The 24,884-nt window shown below is 41.8% G+C and overlaps 2 protein-coding genes across 5 annotated transcripts in view; both read right to left on the bottom strand.

The window, feature by feature from the left end:
• LOC140202758 (WD repeat-containing protein 91-like) overlaps positions 1–11,977 on the bottom strand; it is a 50,421-nt gene extending 38,444 nt beyond the window's left edge. Inside the window, exons 1-3 of one of the 2 annotated variants that reach the window (XM_072268055.1) lie at positions 11,693–11,977; positions 8,276–8,455; positions 6,936–7,143 (exon numbers count right to left, since the gene is read on the bottom strand). In XM_072268055.1, the coding sequence (XP_072124156.1) occupies positions 6,936–7,143; positions 8,276–8,455; positions 11,693–11,815 (511 nt within the window). In that variant the 5' untranslated portion in view covers positions 11,816–11,977. Of the gene's footprint in view, positions 1–6,935; positions 7,144–8,275; positions 8,456–11,368; positions 11,567–11,692 lie in introns of those variants that run through there. The other variant, XM_072268056.1, reaches the window with a different exon arrangement.
• The window catches only part of LOC140202759 (aldo-keto reductase family 1 member B1-like), a 33,522-nt gene continuing 17,070 nt past the window's right edge, over positions 8,433–24,884 (bottom strand). Inside the window, exons 7-8 of one of the 3 annotated variants that reach the window (XM_072268058.1) lie at positions 23,815–23,873; positions 8,433–8,455 (exon numbers count right to left, since the gene is read on the bottom strand). In XM_072268058.1, coding sequence (XP_072124159.1) covers positions 8,448–8,455; positions 23,815–23,873 — 67 coding nt within the window. In that variant the 3' untranslated portion in view covers positions 8,433–8,447. Of the gene's footprint in view, positions 8,456–23,577; positions 23,709–23,814; positions 23,874–23,922; positions 23,993–24,884 lie in introns of those variants that run through there. The other 2 variants (XM_072268057.1, XM_072268059.1) reach the window with 2 other exon arrangements.

Genomic DNA, 24,884 nt, shown 5'->3' on the forward strand with positions numbered 1-24,884 from the left:
AGTACTGAATGTTCTAGGCCCAAAATACATCTCTGATCTCTTATGGCATCATGAACCTTCCTGAGCTCTCAGGTCATCTTGGGCGAGTCTGCTTACTGTCCCCAGGTTGAAAACTAAACATGGTGAAGCAACTTTTAGTTACTATTCTCCACATAGTGGCATGCAAAAGTTTGGGCACCTCTGGTCAAAATTACTGTTACTGTGAATAGCTAAGCAAGTAAAAGATGACCTGATTTCCAAAAGGCATAAAGTTAAAGATGACACATTTTTTTAATATTTTAAGCAAGATTACTTTTTTTTATTTCCATCTTTTACAGTTTCAAAATAACAAAAAAGAAAAAGGGCCTGAAGCAAAAGTTTGGGCACCCTGCATGGTCAGTACTTAGTAACACCCCCTTTGGCAAGTATCACAGCTTGTACATGCTTTCTGTAGCCAGCTAAGAGTCTTTCAATTCTTGTTTGGGGGGGATTTTTGCCCATTCTTCCTTGCAAAAGGCTTCTAGTTCCGTGAGATTCTTGAGCCATCTTGCATGCACTGCTCTTTTGAGGTCTATCCACAGATTTTTGATGATGTTTAGGTCAGGGGTCTGTGAGGGCCATGGCAAAATCTTCAGCTTACACCTCTTGAGGTAGTCCATTGTGGACTTTGAGGTGTGTTTAGGATCATTATCCTGTTGTAGAAGTCATCCTCTTTTCATCTTCAGCTTTTTTTTTTAAAAAAAACACACGGTGTGATGTTTGCTTCCAGAATTTGCTGGTATTTAATTGAATTCATTCTTCTCTCTACCAGTGAAATGTTCCCCGTGCCACTGGCTGCAACACAAGCCCAAAGCATGATCGATCCACCCCCGTGCTTAACAGTTGGAGAGGTGTTCTTTTCATGAAATTCTGTACCCTTTTTTCTTCAAACATACCTTTGCTCATTGCAGCCAAAAAGTTCTATTTTAACTTCATCAGTCCACAGGACTTGTTTCCAAAATGCATCAGGCTTGTTTAGATAGATAGATAGATATACTTTATTAATCCCGAGGGAAACATGGCTTCGTTACAGCCGCACCAACCAAGAATAGAGCGTAAATATAGCAATACAAAACCCCCAACAATCAAACAACAAAATGCAAGCTATGCCAGATGGAAAATAAGTCCAGGACCAGTCTATTGGCTCAGGGTGTCTGACCCTCCACGGGAGGAGCTGCACGTTCGATGGCCACAGGCAGGAACCACCTCCCGTGCAGCCAAGTGTTGTATCACGGTGGAATGTGGCCGAAGTCCAACAGTAAAAAGTTCAATATCCAGTCTGCAAACACGTTCCTCAATCGTAATATGCCCCGGATTGCACCATCTGTTGTTAACCAGATCAGTAAGCACCCAACTCCTTTACGCTTACCGCTCGCAGTGCGCTTCCGGTCAGCCGGAATGGTATTACCCACCGAACTCCTTTTCTCCAAAAGTCTCTGTTGTCTCGACCCAGTCCTCTTTCCTCGGCTTTGTGATCCCCCCTGCATCCTCTGTGTGTTTTCCTCCAGATTTCAGCAGGGGTGTCCGCCGCTCTGTTCGCTAAACCGGCCAGTATTTGCTGTTCCGTGGAATACACAATGCGACCTTGCTTCTGTCCCGCATGTCGGGATGTACCTCTGGCAACTTCTGACGCTGAATTTTGTGGTGAGAACGCAGGAAAGGTTTTCTTCTGATGACTCTTCCATGAAGGTCATATTTGTGCAGGTGTCACTGCACAGTAGAACAGTGCACCACCACTCCAGAGTCTGCTAAATCTTCCTTAAGGTCTTTTGCAGTCAAACGGGGGTTTTGATTTATCTTTCCAGCAATCCTACGAGCAGTTCTCTCGGAAAGTTTTCTCGGTCTTCCAGACCTCAACTTGACCTCCACTGTTCCTGTTCACTGCCATTTCTTAATTACGTTACGAACTGAGGAAACGGCTACCTGAAAACACTTTGCTATCTTATAGCCTTCTCCTGCTTTGTGGGCATCATTTATTTTAATTTTCAGAGTGCTAGGCAGCTGCTTAGAGGAGCCCATGGCTGCTAATTGTTGGGACAAGGTTTGAGGAGTCAGGGTATTTATAAAGCTTTGAAGTTTGCATCACCTGGCCTTTCCTAACAATGACTGAACAAGCCATAGCCCGAACAAGCTAGTTAAGGTCTGAGACCTTGGTAAAAGTTATCTGAGAGCTCAAATCTCTTAGGGTTCCCAAACTTTTGCATGGTGCTCCTTTCCTTTTTCCCCCCCACTCTAAAACTGTACAAAACAAAATTAATACACTAATCTTGCTTAAGATGTTGAAAAGAATGTTTCATCTTTAACTTTATGACTTTTGGAGATCAATTCATCTTCTGCTCACTTAACTATTCACAGTAACAGAAATTTTGACCGGGGTGCCCAAACTTTTGCATGCCACTGTATCTGGAATAACCTTCCAGAGGATCTGAAGTCTGCCCCAACTTTAAGCTCTTTTAAATTGAGGATTAAAATTTTTCTTTTCGCTGTAACTTTGAAGTAGAATCCCCTGCACTGTAACTTTTATTCCTTTTTTAATCTATTTCTTGTGTGACTTTATTCTTTTATATTGTCTGAAATTTGATGTTTGATTTTTTTTTATCTTGTTCTTTATAAAGCACTTTGAACTACCTTGTGTTTGAAAAGTGCTATACAAATAAACTTGCCTTGCATGACAAGTATCAAATCCCCAGCTGAAGGCTTTCTGGCTTTGCCGGGTAAGACAGCAGCAAACATGAAAATCTGGTTTTCCATTCCACACCCAAGTCAAGAGCCCCAATACATGTCCCAGGAATAAATGTTAATACATGTACCATCTTAAAATTCAACAAGTTTCCTAATCAGATGAATAATTTAAATCCATGAATTTTAATTTCAGATGCCAATCTCACATGAGGAACTTCATAAAGTTTTCTGGACATCCACACAAATAACATCCAGAAATATGCAAACTCATTCTAGCTTTAGATTAATTAGTCTTTATATAAATCTAATTTATACAAGTCTAACTTTATACAAATGAGTCACCATACAGGACTGAAATAGGACACCTGATTGAATGGTGCCTCAACAACAATTTCTCATGCAGTGTCAGTAAAACTAAAGAGCTGATCATTGACTACAGGAAGGAGGAGAGCTAACATACGCCAGTCTACATTAGGGGATTGGCGGTTGAGAGAATCAGCAGCTTTAAATTCCCTGGGTGTTAGCATATCACCTGACCAGCCCTGAGCTCGGTACCATCACAAAGAAGGCATGCTAGCATCTTTACTTTCTTAGAAGGTTAAGGAGGTTCAGCATGTCACCAAAAATTCTAACAAACTTCTACAGATGTATTGTTGAAAGTATGGTTTGGTACGAAAATTCAAACGCACAGGAATGCAAGAAGCTGCAGATAATAGTGGACCCAGCACAACCGTCCTTTTCAGCAAACTGCCTCAAGAAGGCAATGCCTATCAAAGACCCTCACCATCTAGGCCACACCATCTTTTCACAGTTACTATCGGCCTGGTGGGTACAGAAGTCTGAAATCAAACACCACACCAGGTTCAAGAACAGCTACTTCCCTTCAATCATTTGGTTCCTCAACCTACACCATCCTTAATCATTACTTCAGTACCTATAACAAAAAGTTATAAAAAGTCATTTCTTGTTCTTTGCTTCAGCAGCAAAAGGTGATCACATAGGGGGCGATATTCATGTGTTAAAGGTTACAAAGACCACTTTTAAGATTATTTAAATACTTTACTGAAAATCACCACTTTTTATCTCCTTCAGGACCCCTAGTTCAGTATTTTTCCATTGTACCAGTTACTGTCCCTCCTTCTCTTTCTCATTTAGGTACATAAAGATAGAAACTGCAAGTTCTGCAGGAAAAAAAACTGCCATGATTATCCACTCACAAGGCTTTGTATCAGTTCTCCGCTATGTTCTGAAAACATTTCCCACATTCCAAGCTGACACCATTTTGCCTAAAATCACCATTTTGTGTTAACACTTTTAAATGTACTAATATGGAACCTCCGCAACTTTTGAACAATTTAACTCTCTTCTTACAATGGAGCACCTTCCTGACCACTTTGCCCTACAACAGATTTAGTTCCTTCTTGTGTTCTTTCTTGTATAATTTATGTTGCTATTGTGCCTGTGATACTGCTGCATTTTTCTTTGCACCTGTGCCTACATGCACATACATTTGACAAAAATGTGACTGAGTTTAATTTCCTTACTTCCTTCTCTCATGTTAACATGAGCATGCAGATTTCTAACATGAAGGAAAGATTTTAAAAATCAAACAAGTGCTGGAAGATCATAGTTAGGATATCAGCAATTTTCTCACTTTATTTAAAATAATGGAAAGGAAACTATTTATTTGTAGTGACTGGTTGCTCTTTGATGCCATTATTTCATGTGAATTTGCTACCATTAGTCTCTCCAAGTTCAGGGCCCTAATTATTCAACTATTATTTTTCTTTTAATTTTTTGCATCTTATTCTGATCCTCAAATGAAAATAATGAGGCAAACATATTCTGTAATATCATCCTCAACATGTCCAATTGTCCAAAATCAACAAAACAGCTAGCTATTACCTTCAGAAAGGGGTGGGAGGGAGAAGTGCACACGCTCCTGTCTACTTCAACAGTGTCAAGGTTGAGAGCTTCAGGTCCCGAAAGGTGAACAACAATAGCCTGTCCTGGTCCATCCACAATGAAAATCCACAAAGCCAAGAAAGCTCACCATTGCCTCAACTTCCTTATAGACTAAAGACATTTGGAATATTCCTTTTGACTCTTACAAATTTTTATTGATGCATTCTTTCTGGACACAAGAAGGCTTGTTATGGCAACTGCTCTGCACATGACCTCAAGAATCTGCAGTTGTGGACACAGTTCAGCACATCACAAGAACCAGCCTCCCCTCTTCGACCTGCCTATACTTTTTGCTTCCTCAGTAAAGCAGTCAGCATAAACATCTTGTGCATTTTCTTCTCCCCTGCCATCAGGCAGAAGATACAAACGCCAGAAAGTGCATACCACCAGGCTCAAAGAGAGCTACAATCCCACCATTATCAGTCTTGAATGGTCTTCTTGTGCCACAAGATGGACTCTTGGCCTCACAAACTACCTTATGATATTGCATTTTATTGTTTACCTGCACTGGACCCTTTTGGCAGCTTTTACAGTTTATTCTGCAATATTATTTCTTTAACTTATTCTAGAGCAATGCACTGTATAATGATCTGATTTGTATAACCAGAATACAAGCTTTTCACTGTACCTGTATGTCAATACATGTGACAATCATGAACTAATACCAATATGCTTCCCATGTCACCCCTGGCCACTTTCTTCCTTATACAATTATAAAAGTTGTGTTTATCTTGGTACTGGTTGTAAAATGTTCCCATTCCCTGACCAGTTGCTTTGTCACTCTTTTAGTTAGCAGTTCCACTGGAAGGCAACATCTCAATTTAAGCCACAAACCACAAAGCAGGAGAGGGGAGGAAAACAAATCAAGTGAACATAGAACCATTCGGTCTTCAATCTTGTGGCAACCTTTACTTATTCTAAGATCAATTTAAACCTTCCTTCTATGTAGCTCTCCATTTTTCTATCATCCATATGACTATCTAAGTAAGAGTTTCTTAAATGTCCCTAATGTAACTGCTACCACCACCACCACCACCAGCAGCAGGGTGGTCCACAGACCCACCACTCTCTGTAAAAATTTTATTTCAGGCACTCTGCGCATGCTTTCCTCCGAACACCTTAAAATTATACCCCTTTGTATGCTATTTCTGCTCTGGGAAAAGATGTCTGGTTATCCTTGCAATCCATGCTTCTTATCCTCCTTTGCTCCAAGAAAAAAGCCCTAGCTCACTCAACTTATTCTCACAGGTCATGCTCTCTAATCCAGGCAGCATCCTGGTAAACCTCCTTTACATCCTTTCTAAAGCTTCCGAAAATGAGGCCACCAGAACTGAAAACAATATTCCAAGTGTGATCTAAGCAGGGTCGAACCAAATGGTGCAGCTGCTACTGTGATCCCTGCTGGAAAGTGGCTGTGCAGTGCATGCCACCCTGATTCATGCCTCAATGATCTCAAAGACTCTCCACCTGGATGTACATGGTTATTCTGATTACCTGCAACGTGGTCAGCACTTACTGAATAAAGAATGATGGGTGGAACCGCTGGACCACCAACCTGCCCGCTACAAACCAACACTAATGCTTCATGATAAACATTCTTTCCAACCTAACTGTAACCGCATGACCTTCCGAAGGGGAAAAGTGTACACAATAAAATTAAAAAGAGTCCAATGTAGGGCAAAGTGGTCATGGAGCTGCTATATTGCAAGGAAGAGTTAAATTTGCCAGATGTTAGAGGTTCCTCCTTAGTATGTTTAGAAGTGTTTTATCATAAGACAAAATGTTGCCAGCTTGGAATGTGGAAAAGGATAATTCATTGCAGAACCAACCTTTCACTTGTTTCGTCAAGCATTCACTGGTAGAAGAGAGCCTGAAAAGGTCTAAGAACTGACAGTTTGATATGTGAAACAAGTGTGATTGTGAGAAATAACAAGGAGGACAACTAAGCTGTTAAGTGGATTCCTTGCATTACCAGGAAAAGGGTTGTCATCCTAGAAGACTGGACACATTGTGATTTTCCATAAGGCAAAGTCACATCTTCTGCGCAAATCTGAAAGAAAATTACTTAAGACAGCAAATTTTATTCCACATCTCAGGCGACTGTGAAATTTGTAAGGATAAATTTCCGTCACCCAAATTGCTGGTACGTAGCAGTCACCTGCACTTTTCAAGCTGTCTGGATTTCAGTCTGCTGCCAGTGGCACTGGCTCCCTCCTCAAATGACTGACAAGTAGAAAAAAGTTGATCTTTCATTTACAACAAAAGGATATGCATGCACTGAAACAGCACACTTAGGAAATTGTGCAGTGACACCAGGAACGTTTCTGCCCACTGCTTGGAGAAATACGTGGCAAACACCTGGTTTTGCTCTGGATTTGGAATGAAGGGAAGAATGAACCACTCCTTCCATTCGGGTTGGTTCTGCAGTTCCAGGGAGTATTTCTGGAAGAATTCTTGGGTTTTATCAATCCTGTTGGACTACAATAAAATAAGAGGAAAGAAAATTACTTTGCCTTAGTCCCCAGCTCTCAAGTGTGCACTGCCATATGGAAGTATTATTCAGACACATTACCATCATTAACAAAGAATCCAACCCTACCACCCTTCGCCTCCCCCACCCATTTTGCAAACACCTTACATAGCACAAAGACAAGTGATCCTGTTTACAGTTTGGCCAAAGTAGCCAACATGGATTGTCTAGGGAACCTACAGGAGGTGTATGCTCAAAGGCAGAAAGTAGGAGGGTGAGCTAGTGGGGTGTCTCAGAAAATTAATTCTAAGTCTATAGGGGGCAAAACGTGTTGCGGTCCCACCATGCCAACTAGATCCAAAGCCAAACATCACACCCCTGCTCTAGAACTAGTCTGCAATTATTAACCCAGGGGCCATCTCTGGAGGTACAGGGTGGGATAGCCCTTTATAGCCAATTCCAAGGTGGGAGGGGGGTGGCATATGGTGGCCGGAGATCGTCAAAACCAACTTTGGATTAGGGTGTCAATCCTTATGTTACCAACCAGCTATCAAATATCCAAGGTACGTGCATCATAAATTCCAAACAACTATTCTTCATAAACCTTTGACAGTAACGTTGCACACGTGTGGACACATTAAATGTGCAAATTAAAAGATCCCTGCAACATTCAAAGTCCTGCGTAAAGATATGAAAATATTCTCAATCATAATTCAAGAACCATTTGAAAGAAAGACTGTGCGGGTACCAGAGGAATGCGGCATCCAGAGAAATGAGTCTGAGGCAGGAGCTCCAGAGCAAGGCTGGAGAGTGGCGTTGCCATTTCTTGCAGAAGAGGAAATACTAGAGGCAGGATCATAGTGAAAACAACAGCTCACCATCAGCAACGTTACCCCCCCCCACCCCAATCTCACAAGTGATTATCAGAGCTGGAAAAACTGTCAATCTCACTTCTTTTTCCCTCTCAGTAACAGGAACTTGTTGACCAAGAATACACAAAGAGTAAATTTGCTTCTATTCTGTCCTAGCAAACATTCCCAGTAAATGTAACACATCAGCCAAATAGTGAGACACAGTACCTTGTAATCACATACCCTGGCAACATGGATCAGACTGCTGCAAGGACAGCTAGGCAGTTACCTGAACAGTATGCACCAGGTAGTAACGGTTCAGGCTGGTTCTCAGCTTGTTAACAGTGTGTCGATACGCATCTTCCAGCCTTCTGAACAAACGACGATCAAGGTAGTTCCAGTATTCACGTAGTCCACTGAGATCATATCCCTGAACCAAATGCTGCAAGTGCTCTACAATTTTATCTACCTACGAGATAAAACAGATTATTTTGAGCATAATCTTTAAGTTTAATTTTATTTGCATTGATACATTCTTACTGAAGCACTTAACATTTTAAATATAAAAGTGGCAACAGCAATGTCGGTGGTCAACAGTGATTTGCCTTGCAATAATATAAAGGCAGGCTTAAAGATGTAAGCCATATAACCTGTTGAGTTTACTCAGTTATTTTAACATCAGAATCAGGATTATTATCACTGACATGTGACGTGAAATTTGTTAACTTAGCAGAAGCAGTTCAATGCAATACATAATCTAGCAGAGAATAAATAATAATAAATAAAATAAAAATAATAATAAAATAATAAATAGACAAGTAAACCAATTATGTATATTGAATAGATTTTTTAAAAGTGCAAAAACAGAAATACTGTACATTAAAAAAGTGAGGTAGTGTCCAAAGATTCAATGCCCATTTAGGAATCAGACGGCAGAGGAGAAGAGGCTGATCCTGAATCACTGAGTGCGCTTCAGACTTCTGTACCTCCTACCTGATGGCAACAGTGAGAAAAGGGCATGCCCTGGGTGCTGGAGGTTCTTAATAATGATGCAGCCTTTCTGAGACACCGCTCCCTGAAGATGTCCTCGGTACTTTGTAGGCTAGTACCCAAGATGGAGCTGACCAGATTTACAAATCTCTGCAGCTTCTTTTGGTCCTGTGCAGGCAGTGATGCAGCCTGTCGGAATGCTCTCCACGGTGCAACTATGGAACTTTTTGAGTGTATTTGTTGACATGCTAAATCTCTTCAAGCTCCTAATATAAACTCCTTCTTTATAGCTACATCGATATATTGGAACCAGGTTAGATCCTCAGAGATCTTGACACCCAGGAACCTAAACTGCTCACCCTCTCCACTTCTGATCCTTCTATGAGGATTGGTATGTGTTCCTTCATCTTACCCTTCTTGAAGTCCACAATCAGCTCTTTTGTCTTACTGACAATGAGTACCAGGTTGGTGCTGCGGCACCACTCCACTAGTTAGCATATCTCGCTCCTGTACACACCCTCATCTCCATCTGAGATTCTACCAACAATGGCTGTATCATCAGCAAATTTATACACAGTATTTGAGCTATGCCTAGCCCCACAGTCATGTGTATATAGAGAGTAGAGCAGTGAGCTAAGCACACACCCCTGATGTGCACCAGTGTTGATCATCAGTGAGGAGGATACGTTATACCAATCCTCACAGATTGTGGTCTTCATTTTAGGAAGTCAGGGATTCAATTGCAGCGGGAAGTACAGAGGCCAACGTTCTGCAACTTCTCAATCAGAATTGTGGGAATGATGGTGTTAAATGCTGAGCTATAGTCGATAAACAGCATCCTGATGTAGGAGTCTGTGTTGTCCAAATGGTTTAAAGCTGTGAGGAGAGCCATTGAGATTGCATCTGCCATTGACCTACGTGGCGATAAGCTGATCCTTTATCTCATTCACAACTAAACCCCGCTTCCCAACAATCCCTTTATTATGTCAGTCTTATTCTTGAGGTACACACTTTGGATGCAGGGAATTGTTCCTGGGATTTGAGTTGAAACTGTAACAATTCCTTCCCTTCCATAGATGCTGCTTGGCGCACCAAGTTCCTCCAGCAGATTCTCACTCCAGGTTCCAACATGTGCATTCTCTTGTCACTCCACTTATTATAGATTAATGATTGTAACTTGATGGTCTTGCAGCTCTCTCCCTGCACCAGGGAAAAATACAGGGCTCCGAACAGAGTAAGAGTGGGCTACTTTTTCAATTTTTCTGACACCTAACTAGATGATTGCTTTCTATAATGGAAATGATTTTTATGATTGCTGTATTACTAAGACAAGCCCCACACAGAAATATCTCAAGAACAAGTTTAAAGAAAGCTTTATCAAGGCGACTTAGTGAAATGTGCAATACTTTATAACAGATGCATCTTCATGTTAATCATGAACTGGGTAAACATTTGTAGGAAGCACAGTTATGACTGATTTATATTTCAACTCATCTGACCTGCCATATTCCATCACATATTTGCATGGCAAAAATGTGTTAAATAGTCTTTTAAAAAAAAAAGCTAGCTTATGATTTCCACTATCACCTAACAAGGACACAGTTTCCCAATTTCATTCCTGAACAGAAATAATACCAGTTGAAGAACAGATCCCACTTTTTCTGGTGCCACCCACCCATTTCAATTCTAATTCCCATTCCCAATCTGACATGACAGTCCATGACTTCTACTGTAGCAATGAGGCTACGCTCAAGTTGGAGGAGCAACACCTTATAGTCTGTCCAGGTAGCTTCCAACCTGATGGCATGAACATCAATTTCCCTAACCTCCGGTAATTGACACCCCCCCCCCACACCATTCCCTATTCCAGTTTCCCTATCTCACCCACCTTACCTGCCCATTACCTCCCTCTGATGCTCCTCTCCCTTCACTTTCTTCCATGGTCTCTGTCCTCTCCTAGCAGGTTCCCCCTTCTCCGGCCCTTTATCACTTTCAGCAATCAAATTCCCAGCTCTTTACTTCATCCCTGGTTTCACCCATCACTTCGTACTTCTTCCTCACCTTCCCCACCTTCTCACTCTGACTTCTGTTCCTTTCCAGTCCTGATGAAGGGTCTCGGCCCGAAACGTCGACTGCTCACTCTTTTCTATAGATGCTGCCTTGCCTGCTGAGTTCCTCCAGCATTCTGTGTGTGTTGCTTTGGATATCCAGCATCTGCAGATTTTCTCGTGTTAGGGTTAATTGGATTTACTGGGGGTTGCCGGGACGGTGCGGCTCGAAGGGCCTACTCCGCGCTATATCGTTAAATAAAAAATACAATACAATCCAACCATGATCCTCAGTCCATTTACCTACTATTAGCCCATCCAACAAACCTTTCCTATCGGTGTACCTGTCCAAGTATCTTCCAAATACTGTTAAAAGTAACTGCCTCAACGTCCTCTGGAAGCTCGTTCCACATACTGACCACCCATTGGGTGAAAAAGTTCCCCACAAGTTCAGATAGTGAAAGGACGGCCTGGGGTTTGACAGTGGTGGAGGAAGGAGTGACATTCAGTCTCCGTAAGCGAGAGTTCTCCAAACAACACTGTCCTTACTCACTGGTTAATGACAATGTCGATGTTGGTTCTCGCTGCTGCAGGTTCAGAAAGGGGTGATGGGGAGGAACAGATCCCGTCAGGGCCACCAACGCCAGGATTGACTTGTACACACTCACTCTGCATCCCTTCTCCTTGTCGGCCTTCATCTCTGCATCCAGCACCTTCAGGGTACTGCTGAACTCCCTGTACAGAAGGTACTCGCGGACCAGCTTGTCCATGCGTTCCACCGCCGAGGCCATAGCTGCCGGACCCGGGTGCGGGCTCCCTCTGTACGGAACGGGACAAACACCAGACGAACGTTCCCTGCCGCGACTGGCACACTAAAGGCCACAGTACACCACTCACAATCTTCCCCTCCGACGCCGATCACTCTCCGCAGGCCTCATCCCTCCCCCAATCAGCTGACCAGTACGTACACCCGTGTCACGTGAGGAGTTGGCCAATCAAATTTCGCTTGCTCAGTGGACGTCTCATCGATTGCACGTCCCGCCAAACCGATCAGAAACTCCTCATGTCACCGCTGTCGCTTACACCTCACTTATCTTCCTTTACACCTTACCATTGCCCCCTCATCCCTTCACCAACCTCCCCCTCACCACATCACACCTGCTCACAGCCCTTCTTACCCCATCATCCCCTCATTACACCTACACATCCCACCCGACCCTCTTTATCAACCTCCCACATCCATGATATCATCAATCCACATTACCACACCCTTTCCCTTCTACCTCATCCACTCACATTCTATCACCAAGCCTTTTGCCCCATATCAACCCCGCCCCCGCACCCATTACCAGACCAACCCCCTCCCCCCACTCCAGATGCTCACCTGAATACCCAAGGTAGGCAATGGAGCAATTTGCTGGAAGAACTCAGCAGGTCAATCAGCACCTGTGTGAGTTAATGAATGGGTCAAAATCCTGCAACTGGACATCCTCACCCAACAGCCCCTTATGGGCCACGAGTACCCTGTGGGTAACAGAGATAGGAAAATCTCCACCAGAGCCCAGCAATCTCCTCCCTATTTTCTATAATATCGTAGGGCAGGCCCCAGGGCATCCAACATTTTGTATTTCGAGACCTCCTCCATTGTAATGCTGATAGCTCCAAGATGTCACCATCACCCTCTCTGAACTGGCTAACTTTGTGCTTCTCCATGGTAAATAAAGGTAGGAAGTATTAATTTAAGACCTCACTAATTTCCCATGGTTCTACATATAGATGGCCACACTGATCCAAAATAAAGAACTGGTTTAACAAATATGTTAACTTCGGTGGCAGAGTGGAGCTAATTCTCTTCCAAAGGAGGTGTAAGTCACTCTTCCTCTCCGCTAGCCAGCAGGTCACTCTTGGGCAAGGTTTAGCACCTGCTTAGCCCCCGATCAGGGTCACGTGAAGCATTGGGAGCAGGTGGTTGATGGTCATACGAGCAGCTGGTCCATATCACAAGTCCTTGTTGGGTGACAACGGTTGCCAGACGGACAAACTCTGAAGGGTCATAGGAAAACACAGCACTGAAACAGGCCCTTCATCCTATCTAGTCCATGCCAAACCATTTAAACTGCCTACTCTCATCAACCTGCACCAGGGCTATAGACCTCCATACTCTTGCCATCCATGTACCTATCCAAACTTCTCTTAAACATTGAAATTGAGCTCACCTGCATCACTTGTACTGGCAGCTCATTCCACACTCTCACGACCCTCAGGTGAAGAAGTTCCCCTCATGTTCCCTAAAACTTTTCATCTTTCACCCTTAACCCTGACATCCTCACTGGAAAAAGCCTTCTTGCATTTGCACTACACCCCTCATAATTTTGCATACCTCTATAAAATCTCCTCTCAATCTTCTACATTCTAAAGAATAAAGTCCTAACCAATTCAATCTTTCCTTACAACTCAGGTCCTCCAGACCCAGCAATATCCTTATAAATTTTCTTTGTACTCTTTCAATCTTATTTACATCTTACTTGTAGGTAGTGTAAGGATATCACATGTAAGAACGTGATTGGACAGAGTCGGGAGCATGCGCAGAAATGAATGATCTAGAAACTGTATGGTGAAACGTGGTTGCTGGTAAATAAAAGTTCTACTTTTAATTCTTACAGAACGTGGTTTGTTCTTAGTAACCCACGGTACATATTAAGAATGCAACATGGTGTCAGAAGTCAGTCTGGAAGAATAATTCGTTTCGCTACTATGGGAGAAGCGAAGATAATGGGAAAAAAAAGCATACTTTTTCATTGTTTGCTAACAGCTTTGAAAATGGAAGTTTTGCAACCCCCATCAATGCTTCAGCTGACTGGTATCGTAACAGAAAACTGGAGAAGATTCAAACAGCGTTTTGAAATTTATTTATTGGTGATCGGAGCAGAAAATAAAACAGAAAAAACGAAAGCAGCGATCATACTCCAGGTGATAGGGGATGACGCAATTGAGGTATATAACCATTTTACTTTTGAAATTGGAGATAATTTGAATCTAAAAGCGATAGTCATAGTCACAGTCATACTTTATTGATCCCGGGGGAAACTGGTTACAGTCGCACCATAAATAATAATAAAACCATAAATAGTTAAATAGTAATATGTAAATTATGCCAGGAAATAAGTCCAGGACCAGCCTATCGGCACAGGGTGTCTGACCCTCCAAGGGAGGAGTTATAAAGTTTGATGGCCACAGGCAGGAATGACTTCTATGACGCTCTGTGTTGCATCTCGGTGGAATGAGTCTCTGGCTGAATGTACTCCTGTGCCCAACCAGTACATTATGTAGTGGATGGGAGACATTATCCAAGATGGCATGCAACTTGGACAGCATCCTCTTTTCAGACACCACCGTCAGAGAGTCCAGTTCCATCCCCACAACATCACTGGCCTTACGAATGAGTTTGTTGGTTCTGTTGGTATCTGCTACCCTCAGCCTGCTGCCCTAGCACAGAACAGCAAACATGATTGCACTGGTCACCACAGACTCGTAGAACATCCTCAGCATTGTCCGGCAGATGTTAAAGGACCTCAGTCTCCTCAGAAAATAGAGATGGCTCTGACCCTTCTTGTAGACAGCCTCCGTGTTCTTTGACCTAATCAACAAGTTTGAATCATTTTGTATACCGAAGTGTAACATGAAAGATAGAAATTCTTCATGTTGTTGCAACGAGCAGCTGAAGCGAATCCAAGTGCAGGACGCAGGCACGGAGATTGAGTTTGGATGTTTTACATGTTTTGGATGTAAACACCGAACAGCAAGCAGGAGGGATCTTGACACAGATCTTTTGACTCAGAGACTCGACACGGAGCCTTGACTCAGAGAAACGGAGTCTCATAGGTAACCCTTGAAACTGGAGCTAAATTTAGAATAAACAGTTCTAAGCAGTCAGGAAACATAGTTTACTCATAGGAAAGAAAAAAGACCAACAAACTGGCAACTAGTGGTTGTGATGTAGGGGTTCTTATACTGAGTCTTTGATGGAAACCAGGTGTGCCATCATTAAAGAGAAGTGGAAGCAATTAGGGAAATTAATCATCAGGACTATGACGCATGTAAGCAGAAAGCTGGTGAAGTGATTGATCAATTTGTTACTAAGTTGAGAAACTGCAGTAAAACATGCCAGTTCACAGAGCTGTCAGACATACTTGGCTGTGACGGGATTGAGTGGGTGGAGACTTTGGTGTGGAGGAGCCTAGTAATTTGGAAAAGGTTAGCTTGTAGCCTATGGCTGCAAAAGGGAGGGGGGGGGGTTGAGATTGAAGGGGGAGGGTGGGAGACTGTGGAATACTCCAGAAGTTAGGGTAGCCAAAAAAGGGGTGCATCAGGTGAAAGACCTGAAGTAATGGGGGACAACAAATTGAGGAAAATGGGTCAGTTGGAGGAATTTATAGTTCTGTATAAAATTAAAGGTCAGAAGGAAGGAGAAGGAGGATTTAGAGCCCTTAATCCTTTGAAAGTGGCAGCAGTATTAGAGAACCAAATAGGTAAAGGATTCCAGGCCAAGATTTTATCTAATAAATTGCTGAAAATTTGTTGTAAAGACATTGACCAATATAACAGTGCTAAAATGGTGGGAAAATTGGTTGTGAAAGTGGAGTGTATTACTCCGAAAGAAAGGAAGGGAGTTAAGGGGGTAGCGTATGGTATTTGGTCTGGCATAACTGAAAAATAAATTTAATTAAATATTAAAGATGGTCGAGTGATTGAAGCCAAACGATTAAAATTGAGAAAAGGTGGTAATTGGGATTCCCCTGTTCTTCTGGTTTTTGCAGGTGATATTCTTCCAACTAGAGTCTATCTTGGGTGCATGCCTTATCAAGTGAGAGAATACATTAGGCCTCCCTTACGCTGTTATAATTGCCAGAGATTTGGACATGTTGCTGGTTCATGTCAAGGTAAAAGAAGATGTATGAAATGTGGAGAGGATCATGATATTAAAGCATATAAGGCAGCGGTGCCTAAATGCAGTAACTGTGGAGGGGGCCATATAGCGGCGTTCAGAGGATGTGAGTATTTTAGTAAGGCAAAGCAGATTCAGGATGTTAGTATCCAACAAAAAATATCATATGCTGAAGCAGTAAAGAAAGTTGATAGAGAGCAAAGGATAAGTAAAGAAAAGATTGGAATGATGGGGAGTCAGTTGATTCCGAGTCCTCCAACTCTGGTTCCTTCAGGCATGTTGTTGATGACTAAAGAGTCTTTTTTGGCGTTCGTTGTTGATGTACTGTTCGAGGCTAAAACTACAGCCAAGAGATCGGATATGATAAAAGTAGTTGTTGGAGCTGCAGAGAGATTCCTTGATATAAAACAGATTTCATCGGAAAAGTTACATGAGTATATGATAGACAAACAATCACTGAATACTTCCCAGTTGTCGGGATCAGAGAGTATGGAGGAGCTTTATGTGGATGAAGAGGCCAATAATTAGTATTTCAATGTTTTTAATATTACAATGGAATGCAAGAAATTTATCTGCAAATGGTCAAGAATTAAAAAGATTTGTTGGAACTTTTAGAGACAAGCCTGATTTGATCTATATACAGGAGACATGGTTAAAGCCTCACTTAGATCTTGTGATCCCTGGATATGATAGTTTCAGAGCTGACAGAACAGGTAAATCTGGTGGAGAGTGTACAACTTTCATAAAAACAGGACTCCAGTTTAGAAGACTTGATATTAAATCTAATCTTGAAATTGTGGCTGTGGAGGTTTGGAGCTCTCGTGGTCAAATAACTTTGATTAACTTTTATAATCCAGGTAATATGATGTTATCAGATTTGGATGAAATTATGAATAAGGTAAGATCCCCAGTAATCTGGGTTGGAGATTTCAATGCCCATAATCCTATATGGGGTAGTGAAAGTATAGATAGTAATGGAGTGGTAATAGAGGAGTTTCTAGATAAATACAACATGGTACTGCTAAATGACGGAAGGCCTACAAGATTCAATATTGTAAAGAATACGTGTTGTCACTTAGACTTATCTATCACTTCCTCAAATTTATCTAGGGTTGGGGAATGGGATGTTATGGACAGATACACACTAGGAAGTGATCACTATCCTATATTATGTCGATTTGGTAGAAATTTGATAGTAGAAGTTGAGGAGAGGTCTGCTAGGTATAATTTTTCTTTGGCCCATTGGGATGAGTACCAGGAGAAAGCTGTGGATATAATAGAAGAGGTTAATAGCGAGGGCTCCATAGATGATTGGAATGAATCCCTCTGTTCTATAATTCATAAAATTGCTCAGTTAAATATTCTGCTACGGCAGGGGTCTCCAACCTTTTTTGCACTGCGGACCGGTTTAATATTGATAATATTCTTGCGGACCGACCGACCTGGGGTGGGGGGGGGGGCGGGGGTATGGTTGCCAACGGACAAGAGTAGCAGTCAAAACGTTGGGTTTACCCCAAGAAAGACTGCAATGAGCTTGAAGTCTTGCGCGGGCACCAGTGCGCATGTGTATTCGTGCGGTTTTTTTTCCTGCAAGTCATTATTGGTGATTCTGTTCGGGGGGGAGTGTTAATCACGACCGGAATATAGGTGATAAGTGGCTAATACACTCAATTCCGTTTCTAAAAGGGTTTATCTAACGAATTTAATATTAAGCACACAATGCATATTTTTCTCGCATGAATATAGTGATAAGTCAATTATCAGGGGAGCTTGAAGTAAGTGTTGAACGCACTTCCGGTAGAAGTGGTAGAGGCAGGTTCGATATTATCATTTAATGAAAAATTGGGTAGGTATATGGATAGGAAAGAAATGGAGGGTTATGAGCTGAGTGCAGGTCGGTGGGACTAGGTGAGAGTAACATTCGGCACGGACTAGAAGGGCTGAGATCGCCTGTTTCCGTGCTGTAATTGTTATATGGTTATATAAGTCAATAGCATCATAACATTTTAAGTAACATTTGGATATTAAACACACAGCACATATTTTCCCTGTATGAACATATAAAATCATTGCAACACACCAATATCGCTGAATCAGTGGGAGCCCTGGGCTTGTTTCCCTGCAACAAGACGGTCCCATCGAGAGGTGATGGGAGACAGCGATACTCGAAGGGGGTTCCTTATGTCCAGTCTATTCCGCAATTTAGTTTTCGTTGCATTCATTGCAGAGATATGTTGGAAATGGAAGCAACGTTTTCAGTGCTTTCGTGGCTATCTCAGGATAGTCAGCCTTGACTTTGATCCAGAATGCCAGCAGAGGTGTTATGTCAAACATACTTTTCAGCCCGCCGTCATTTGCAAGCTCGAGGAGTTGATCTCCTTCCTGCGCTGACATGGATGATGTGCGGGTAATGACCTCGCGTGCGTTCAAGTTCAACAGTGGGCGTGACAGGGAATGAGGAAAGGTGCAGCTGACTCATATCGCCAAATCATATCGTTTCCTTGCGGCCCGGTAGCGCATGCCTTGTTGGGGACCGCTGCGCTATGGAATGTACTTGAGGCTTGAGCATTAGTTCCATGGTGGAATAAAAATTGTGATATAGCAGTAAGAAACAGAAATAGAGTTTACAGGAAGTTAAGAAAGTACCCCATGTTAGATAATGTTGTGGAGTATAAAAAGGAAAGAGCAGTAGCAAGGAGAGTAATTAAAAATGCAAAGAGGGATAGTTGGAGAAGATTTTGTGGAACCCTGGGCCCTGAGACACCTATAAAGCAGCTATGGACGATCATTCACAGAATGTCAGGGATATATAGGAAACCATCTATCCCAGTTTTGCTGGATAGAGATATTGAAGCTGTAACCAATAAGGAAAAGGCTGATATGTTTGTAGAGGTGTTCCAAGTGTTACACAGTTCTGGAGAGTTAGGTGATTTGAGAAAGGAAATTATGTTAAAGGAAAGTTGGAAATTGGACAGGAGTTTGGATGATAATAGCTCCATAAATTTGTTTTTCTCCCTTCAGGAATTGTAGGAAGCTGTCCAATCAGGTTCAAACACTTCTGGTAGGGATGGACTGTGTTATGAATTGCTTAAGCATTTAGATGACTCTGTATTAATAGAAATTCTAGCATTGTTTAATTCAGTGTGGAAAGAAGGAAAATTACCAGTAGAGTGGAAGCATGCGGTGGTAGTTCCAGTTTTAAAGCCAGGTAGGGATGCGTCTAGTCCTAGTTCGTATCGGCCTATAGCTTTAACGTCAGTGCTTTGTAAAACTATGGAACGAATGGTCACCAACAGACTTGTTTATTTTTTGGAAAATAAAGGACATCTTGCTGCCTATCAAAATGGTTTTAGAACTGGAAGATCAACAATAGAATCTGTTGCCCTTTTAGATCATGATATTAAAAAAGCGTTTCAAAATAGAGAAGTAATGGTAAGTGTATTTCTAGATATTGAAAGAGCATATGACTCACTGTGGAAGGATGGCTTATTAATTAAACTCTATGATGCGGGAATTAGAGATAGAATGTTTAATTGGATCAAAGATTTCCTTAAGGAAAGGACAATTCAAGTAAGATTAGGTGGAACAAGCTCCAAGTCAGTTAGAATAGGTAATGGTACCCCTCAAGGAAGTGTCATTAGTCCAGTTCTTTTTAATGCAATGATAAATGATATTTTTGATCAGGTAGGGACAGGATTTGGCAAATCATTGTTTGCAGACGATGGTGCAATCTGGAAAAGAGGAAGAAACATCAGGTATATATTAAGGCAGGTACAAAAGGCTTTAAGATCAGTTGAAAACTGGGCTAATAAATGGGGTTTCAGGATTTCTGCTTCTAAGTCCAAATACATGATTTTTGCGTTTAGAAGAAAGATTCCTGATTGTGAATTGTGTCTATATGATTCTCCACTAGAAAGAGTCAAGGTATTCAAGTTTTTAGGTGTCTGGTTTGATGAAAGACTTACTTTGAGGGTTCATATAGATAAAACAATTGGAAAGTGTAAGAAAGTTTTAAATGTTATGAGAAGTATTGCTGGATGCGACTGGGGAGCAGGGCGGGAAACTATGTACTTAATATATCTAGCTATGATTAGATTAGTTATAGATTATGATTGTATTATGGTTCCGCTGCTATGGCAGTGCTTGGAAGATTAGACACTGTGCAGTCCAAAGCACTTAGACTGTGTTGTGGAGCTTTTAGAACAACATCAGTCCCGGCATTATGTGTGGAGATGGGAGAAGTGCCTCTGCATTTAAGACGAATTCAGTTGGGTCTGCAGTATTGGGTAAAACTAAATGGATTCAATCACAGCTGTCCATCAAAGTGTCTTTTGCAGGGGAAGTCAGAGCACCAAAGTAAAATTAAAAGATACCCATTTTTAGATTTGGTTAATAACTGGGCTGTGAAATTGAAACTGACTGAGGAAGACGTAGTTGGCCAAATTTGCTTGCCACCCATCCCTTTTTGGCTCTTTCCAGAACCAGAAGTAGACCTATTCCTCCTTTTTCAGCTTAAAGGAAGCAGTGCAATTTCATCAGCGTTGATCACAAATGAATATTTAAATAATAAATGGGGATCTTATCTGAAGATTTTTACTGATGGCTCAGTGGACCCAGAGAGCAGTAGGGCAGGATTTGGGATGTATGTGTCTCAACTTGGAGTTAAGATTGGTCACCGGGTTTCAGATGGTGTTTCTGTCTTTGCAACAGAATTATTAGCAATCCTCTGGGCCTTGTGATGGATAGAAGGCTCTCAACCACGTAGGGTTATCATCTGTTTGGATTCTGTTGCTGCCTTAGAGGCTATAAAAGGGAGTAAATCAAAAGCTCATCCTGACATAGTTACTGAGATCCTCTTAGTGTTGTTTAGAGTAGGGAAGATGGGTTGTGCAGTTAGATTTTCCTTAATACCTGGGCATGCTGGGGTGGAGGGAAATGAAATTGTAGATGGCATTGCAAAGTCTTCCTTACAGAGCAGGCAAGTAGAAATTAGAGTTCCCCTAGGCAGAGCAGAATTGAGAAGTAGGATTAAAAAACGCATAGAGAAGACATAGTCATAGTCGGAGTCATACTTTATTGATCCCAAGGGAAATTGGTTTTCGTTACAGTTGCACCATAAATAATTAAATAGTAATAAAACCATAAATAATTAAATAGTAATATGTAAATTATGCCAGGAAATAAGTCCAGGACCAGCCTATTGGCTCAGGGTGTCTGACCCTCCAAGGGAGGAGTTGTAAAGTTTGATGGCCACAGGCAGGAATGACTTCCTATGATGCTCAGTGTTGCATCTCGGTGGACTGAGCCTCTGGCTGAATGTACTCCTGTGCCCAACCAGTCCATTATGTAGTGGATGGGAGACATTGTCCAAGATGGCATGCAACTTGGACAGCATCCTCTTTTCAGACACCACCGTCAGAGAGTCCAGTTCCATCCCCACAACATCACTGGCCTTACGAATGAGTCTGTTGATTCTGTTGGTATCTGCTACCCTCAGCCTGCTGCCCCAGCACACAACAGCAAACATGATTGCACTGGCCACCACAGACTCGTAGAACATCCTCAGCATCGTCCGACAGATGTTAAAGGACATCAGTCTCCGCAGGAAATAGAGACAGCTCTGACCCTTCTTGTAGACAGCCTCAGTGTTCTTTGACCAGTCCAGTTTATTGTCAATTCGTATCCCCAGGTACTTGTCATCCTCCACCATGTCCACACTGACCCCCTGAATGGAAACAGGGGTCACCGGTACCTTTGGTCTCCTCAGGTCTACCACCAGCTCCTTAGTCTTTTTCACATTAAGCTGCAGATAATTCTGCTCACACCATGTGACAAAGTTTCCTACCGTAGCCCTGTACTCAGCCTCATCTCCCTTGTTGAAGTGGCAGGAGGATTGAAAAAATGAATTAAGGGGCAGGCATTATTTTTCTAGTCACCCACTAGTTAAAACGGTCTCAGACTGTTACCTTTTAAGTCATAGAGATATGGTGAAATTTACAAGACTTGGTTTGGGGCATTGTGGGCTAAACTATTATTTAAAGATAATAGGAAAACATCCTACTGGATTATGTGACTGTGGTAGTCCAGAGACAATCCAGCATGTTTTGCTGAGCTGTAATCAATACAAAATTGAAAGAAGCATGCTGTTCAAGAGGCTATCTGGCTTAAATTTATTTTGGTTTTCTATTCAATCTTTGTTTGGCCATCAAGAGAATCAACATCTGATTGAAGAATCTGTCATTCAGTTTATACATGAGTCTAGGTTGTATTCGAGAATTTGAGTTCCTTGAAGTTCTATAATTAATTATACATCCTGCGGAGGGCTGTAATACGCCTAGATGCGTCTAAACAGCTGGAAATAGAAGAAGAAGAGCTGCCAGACTCTCTCATTAAAGACAGAATTGTTTGTGACATTCTGGATAATGGTCTGACAGAAAGACTGTTAGAACAAGATTTGAATTTGGAAAAAGCTGTGGCACTCTACAAAGCTTCTGAATCCGTGATGTCACAGGCTAAAGAGCTTTTTATTGAGAACTGCAGCGTACACGCTGTGCGCGAACATATTAGAAAAAATAATAAAACGACAATGGAACCGACAGAGAACAAGACGTCACCTGAATGAAAAAGGCTATGTGATCGCTGTGGGCGGGAGCACCGACCTAAACAGTGTCCAGCGTATGGGAAAATGTGCAATGACTGCGGTAAGAGTAATCATTTTTCACGCTGTTGCAGAAGTAGAAAGGAAATAAAACACATAAATGCTGTGCTTGAAAATGAACACGAGGAGTTTTATATAGGTGTGCTTTGTGAAAACAAACAAAGTAAGAATGACTGGACTATGCCATTTCAAGTGAATCAAAACATTATTTTGTTTCAATTGGATACTGGAGCGCAAGTAAATGTTCTTGCAGAATCTGAGTTTAATGCATTAAAGCCAAGACCAAAGTTATATCAGACAAATATAAAAGTGACTGGGTATTCAGGTGCAGATATTCCAGTTAAAGGAACATGTGGCGAAAGTATTACACGAAAATATGGTGCACATGCTTTCATTTGTGGTCGTGCCTAAGAATGTACAGTCAATATTGGGTTTATCTGCCTGTGAGAGACTGAATTTGGTGAATAGATTTTTAGTCCTGGACAGTGACACAGAGTCAGAATACAGTGATTTGATGAAAGAGAATGAGGACTTGTTCAAAGGGCTTGGTTGTCTTCCAGAAGAGCGCACGATTAAAATTGACAACACAGTGCCACCCATAGTATATCCATGTAGAAAAGTACCTTTTGCATTACGTGATCAACTGAAAACAGAGCTTGACAGAATGGAACGGTTAGGAGTTATAAAAAAAATTGATGAACCAACTGAATGGGTCAATTCGCTTGTTATTGTTGATAAGAAAAATGGAAAACTGAGGATTTGCTTAGATCCAAGAGTCTTGAATTGAGCCATTAAAAGAGAGCATTACAAATAGCCTACTCATGAAGAAATTATGTCACAGTTTGCTAATGCAAAGTACTTTAGTAAATTAGATACATCCTCTGGATTCTGGCAACTTAAACTAGATGAACCGAGTTCAAAGTTATGTACCTTTAACACTCTTTTCCCAGATACCGTTTTCTTAGGCTTCCATTTGGAATTGTATCAGCTCCTGAGGTGTACCATAAAACCATTCACATGCTATATGAGCACATTGAGGGCGTAGATACTTCCATGGATGATATTATTGTTTGGGGATCATCTAAACAAGAACATGACACCAGACTTGGACAAATCTTAGAGGCAACACACAAGGCAAACCTGAAGTTGAATAAAGGCAAACGTCAGCTAGGAGTGACTGAACTTACCTTTGTGGGTGATATCTTCAGCAAAGAGGGTGTGCATCCTGATCCATTGAAGGTTTCTGCTATTGAGAACATGCCAAGACCGCAACGTAAAAAGGATGTTCAAAGGTTTATGGGAATGGTCAACTACATGGGAAAATTCATACCCAATCTTTCGGAACAGCTTGCTCCATTGAGGGAGCTAACAGAAAAGAAAAACAATTAGCAACATTGATCAGAACAAATACATAATTTAACATGTCTCTATCAGTCTCTCTGGGGGTTTACGAACACAAGTAGACCTTCTAAGTGGTTCACACAGTCCTTGTGTTTCGTTGTTATTTTCATGTTTTGTCTGGTCTGCATCAGTTAACTGAAACTCTGAAGTTGGCTGTTTCTTAGGTGACCAAAACTGCACACAATATTCCAAATTAGGCCTCACCAGCGTCTTTTACAACTTTGGCATAACATCCCATCTACTGAACTCAATTTTTCGATTTATGAAGACCAATGTGCCGAAAGTTTTCTTTACGGCACTATCTACCTGTGACACCACATTCAATGAATTGTGAACTTATATTTCCAGATCCCTTTGCTCTACCGCACTCCTCTGTGATCTACCGTTCACTGTGTAAGATCTACCCTGGTGGGTCCTACCAAAGTGCTACACCTCACATTTGTCTACATTAAATTCCATCTGCCATTTTTCAGCCTATTTTTCCGGCTGGTCCATGATAGCCTCCTTCGCTGTCCACTACACCCTCAATCTGGGTGTCATCCGCAAATTTGCTGATCCAGTTAACCACATCGTCATCCAGTTCGTTGATATAGATGACAAACAACAATGGACATCAATCCCTGCGGTACTCCACTAGTCACAGGCCTCCAGTCAGAGAGGCAACCATTTATTACCTCTCTGCCTTCTCCCACAAAACCAAATCTAATCCAATTTACTACCTCAACTTGAATGCCGAGTGACTGAAACTTCTTGACAAAAAAACTCCCATTCGGGACCTTGTCAAATGCCTTGCTAAGGCCTATGTTCGCAACATACACTGCTTTTCTTTCATCCAATTTCCTGGTAACTTCCTCAA

Source organism: Mobula birostris, chromosome 9 (genome assembly GCF_030028105.1).
Source record: "Mobula birostris isolate sMobBir1 chromosome 9, sMobBir1.hap1, whole genome shotgun sequence".
NCBI lineage: Eukaryota > Metazoa > Chordata > Chondrichthyes > Myliobatiformes > Myliobatidae > Mobula > Mobula birostris.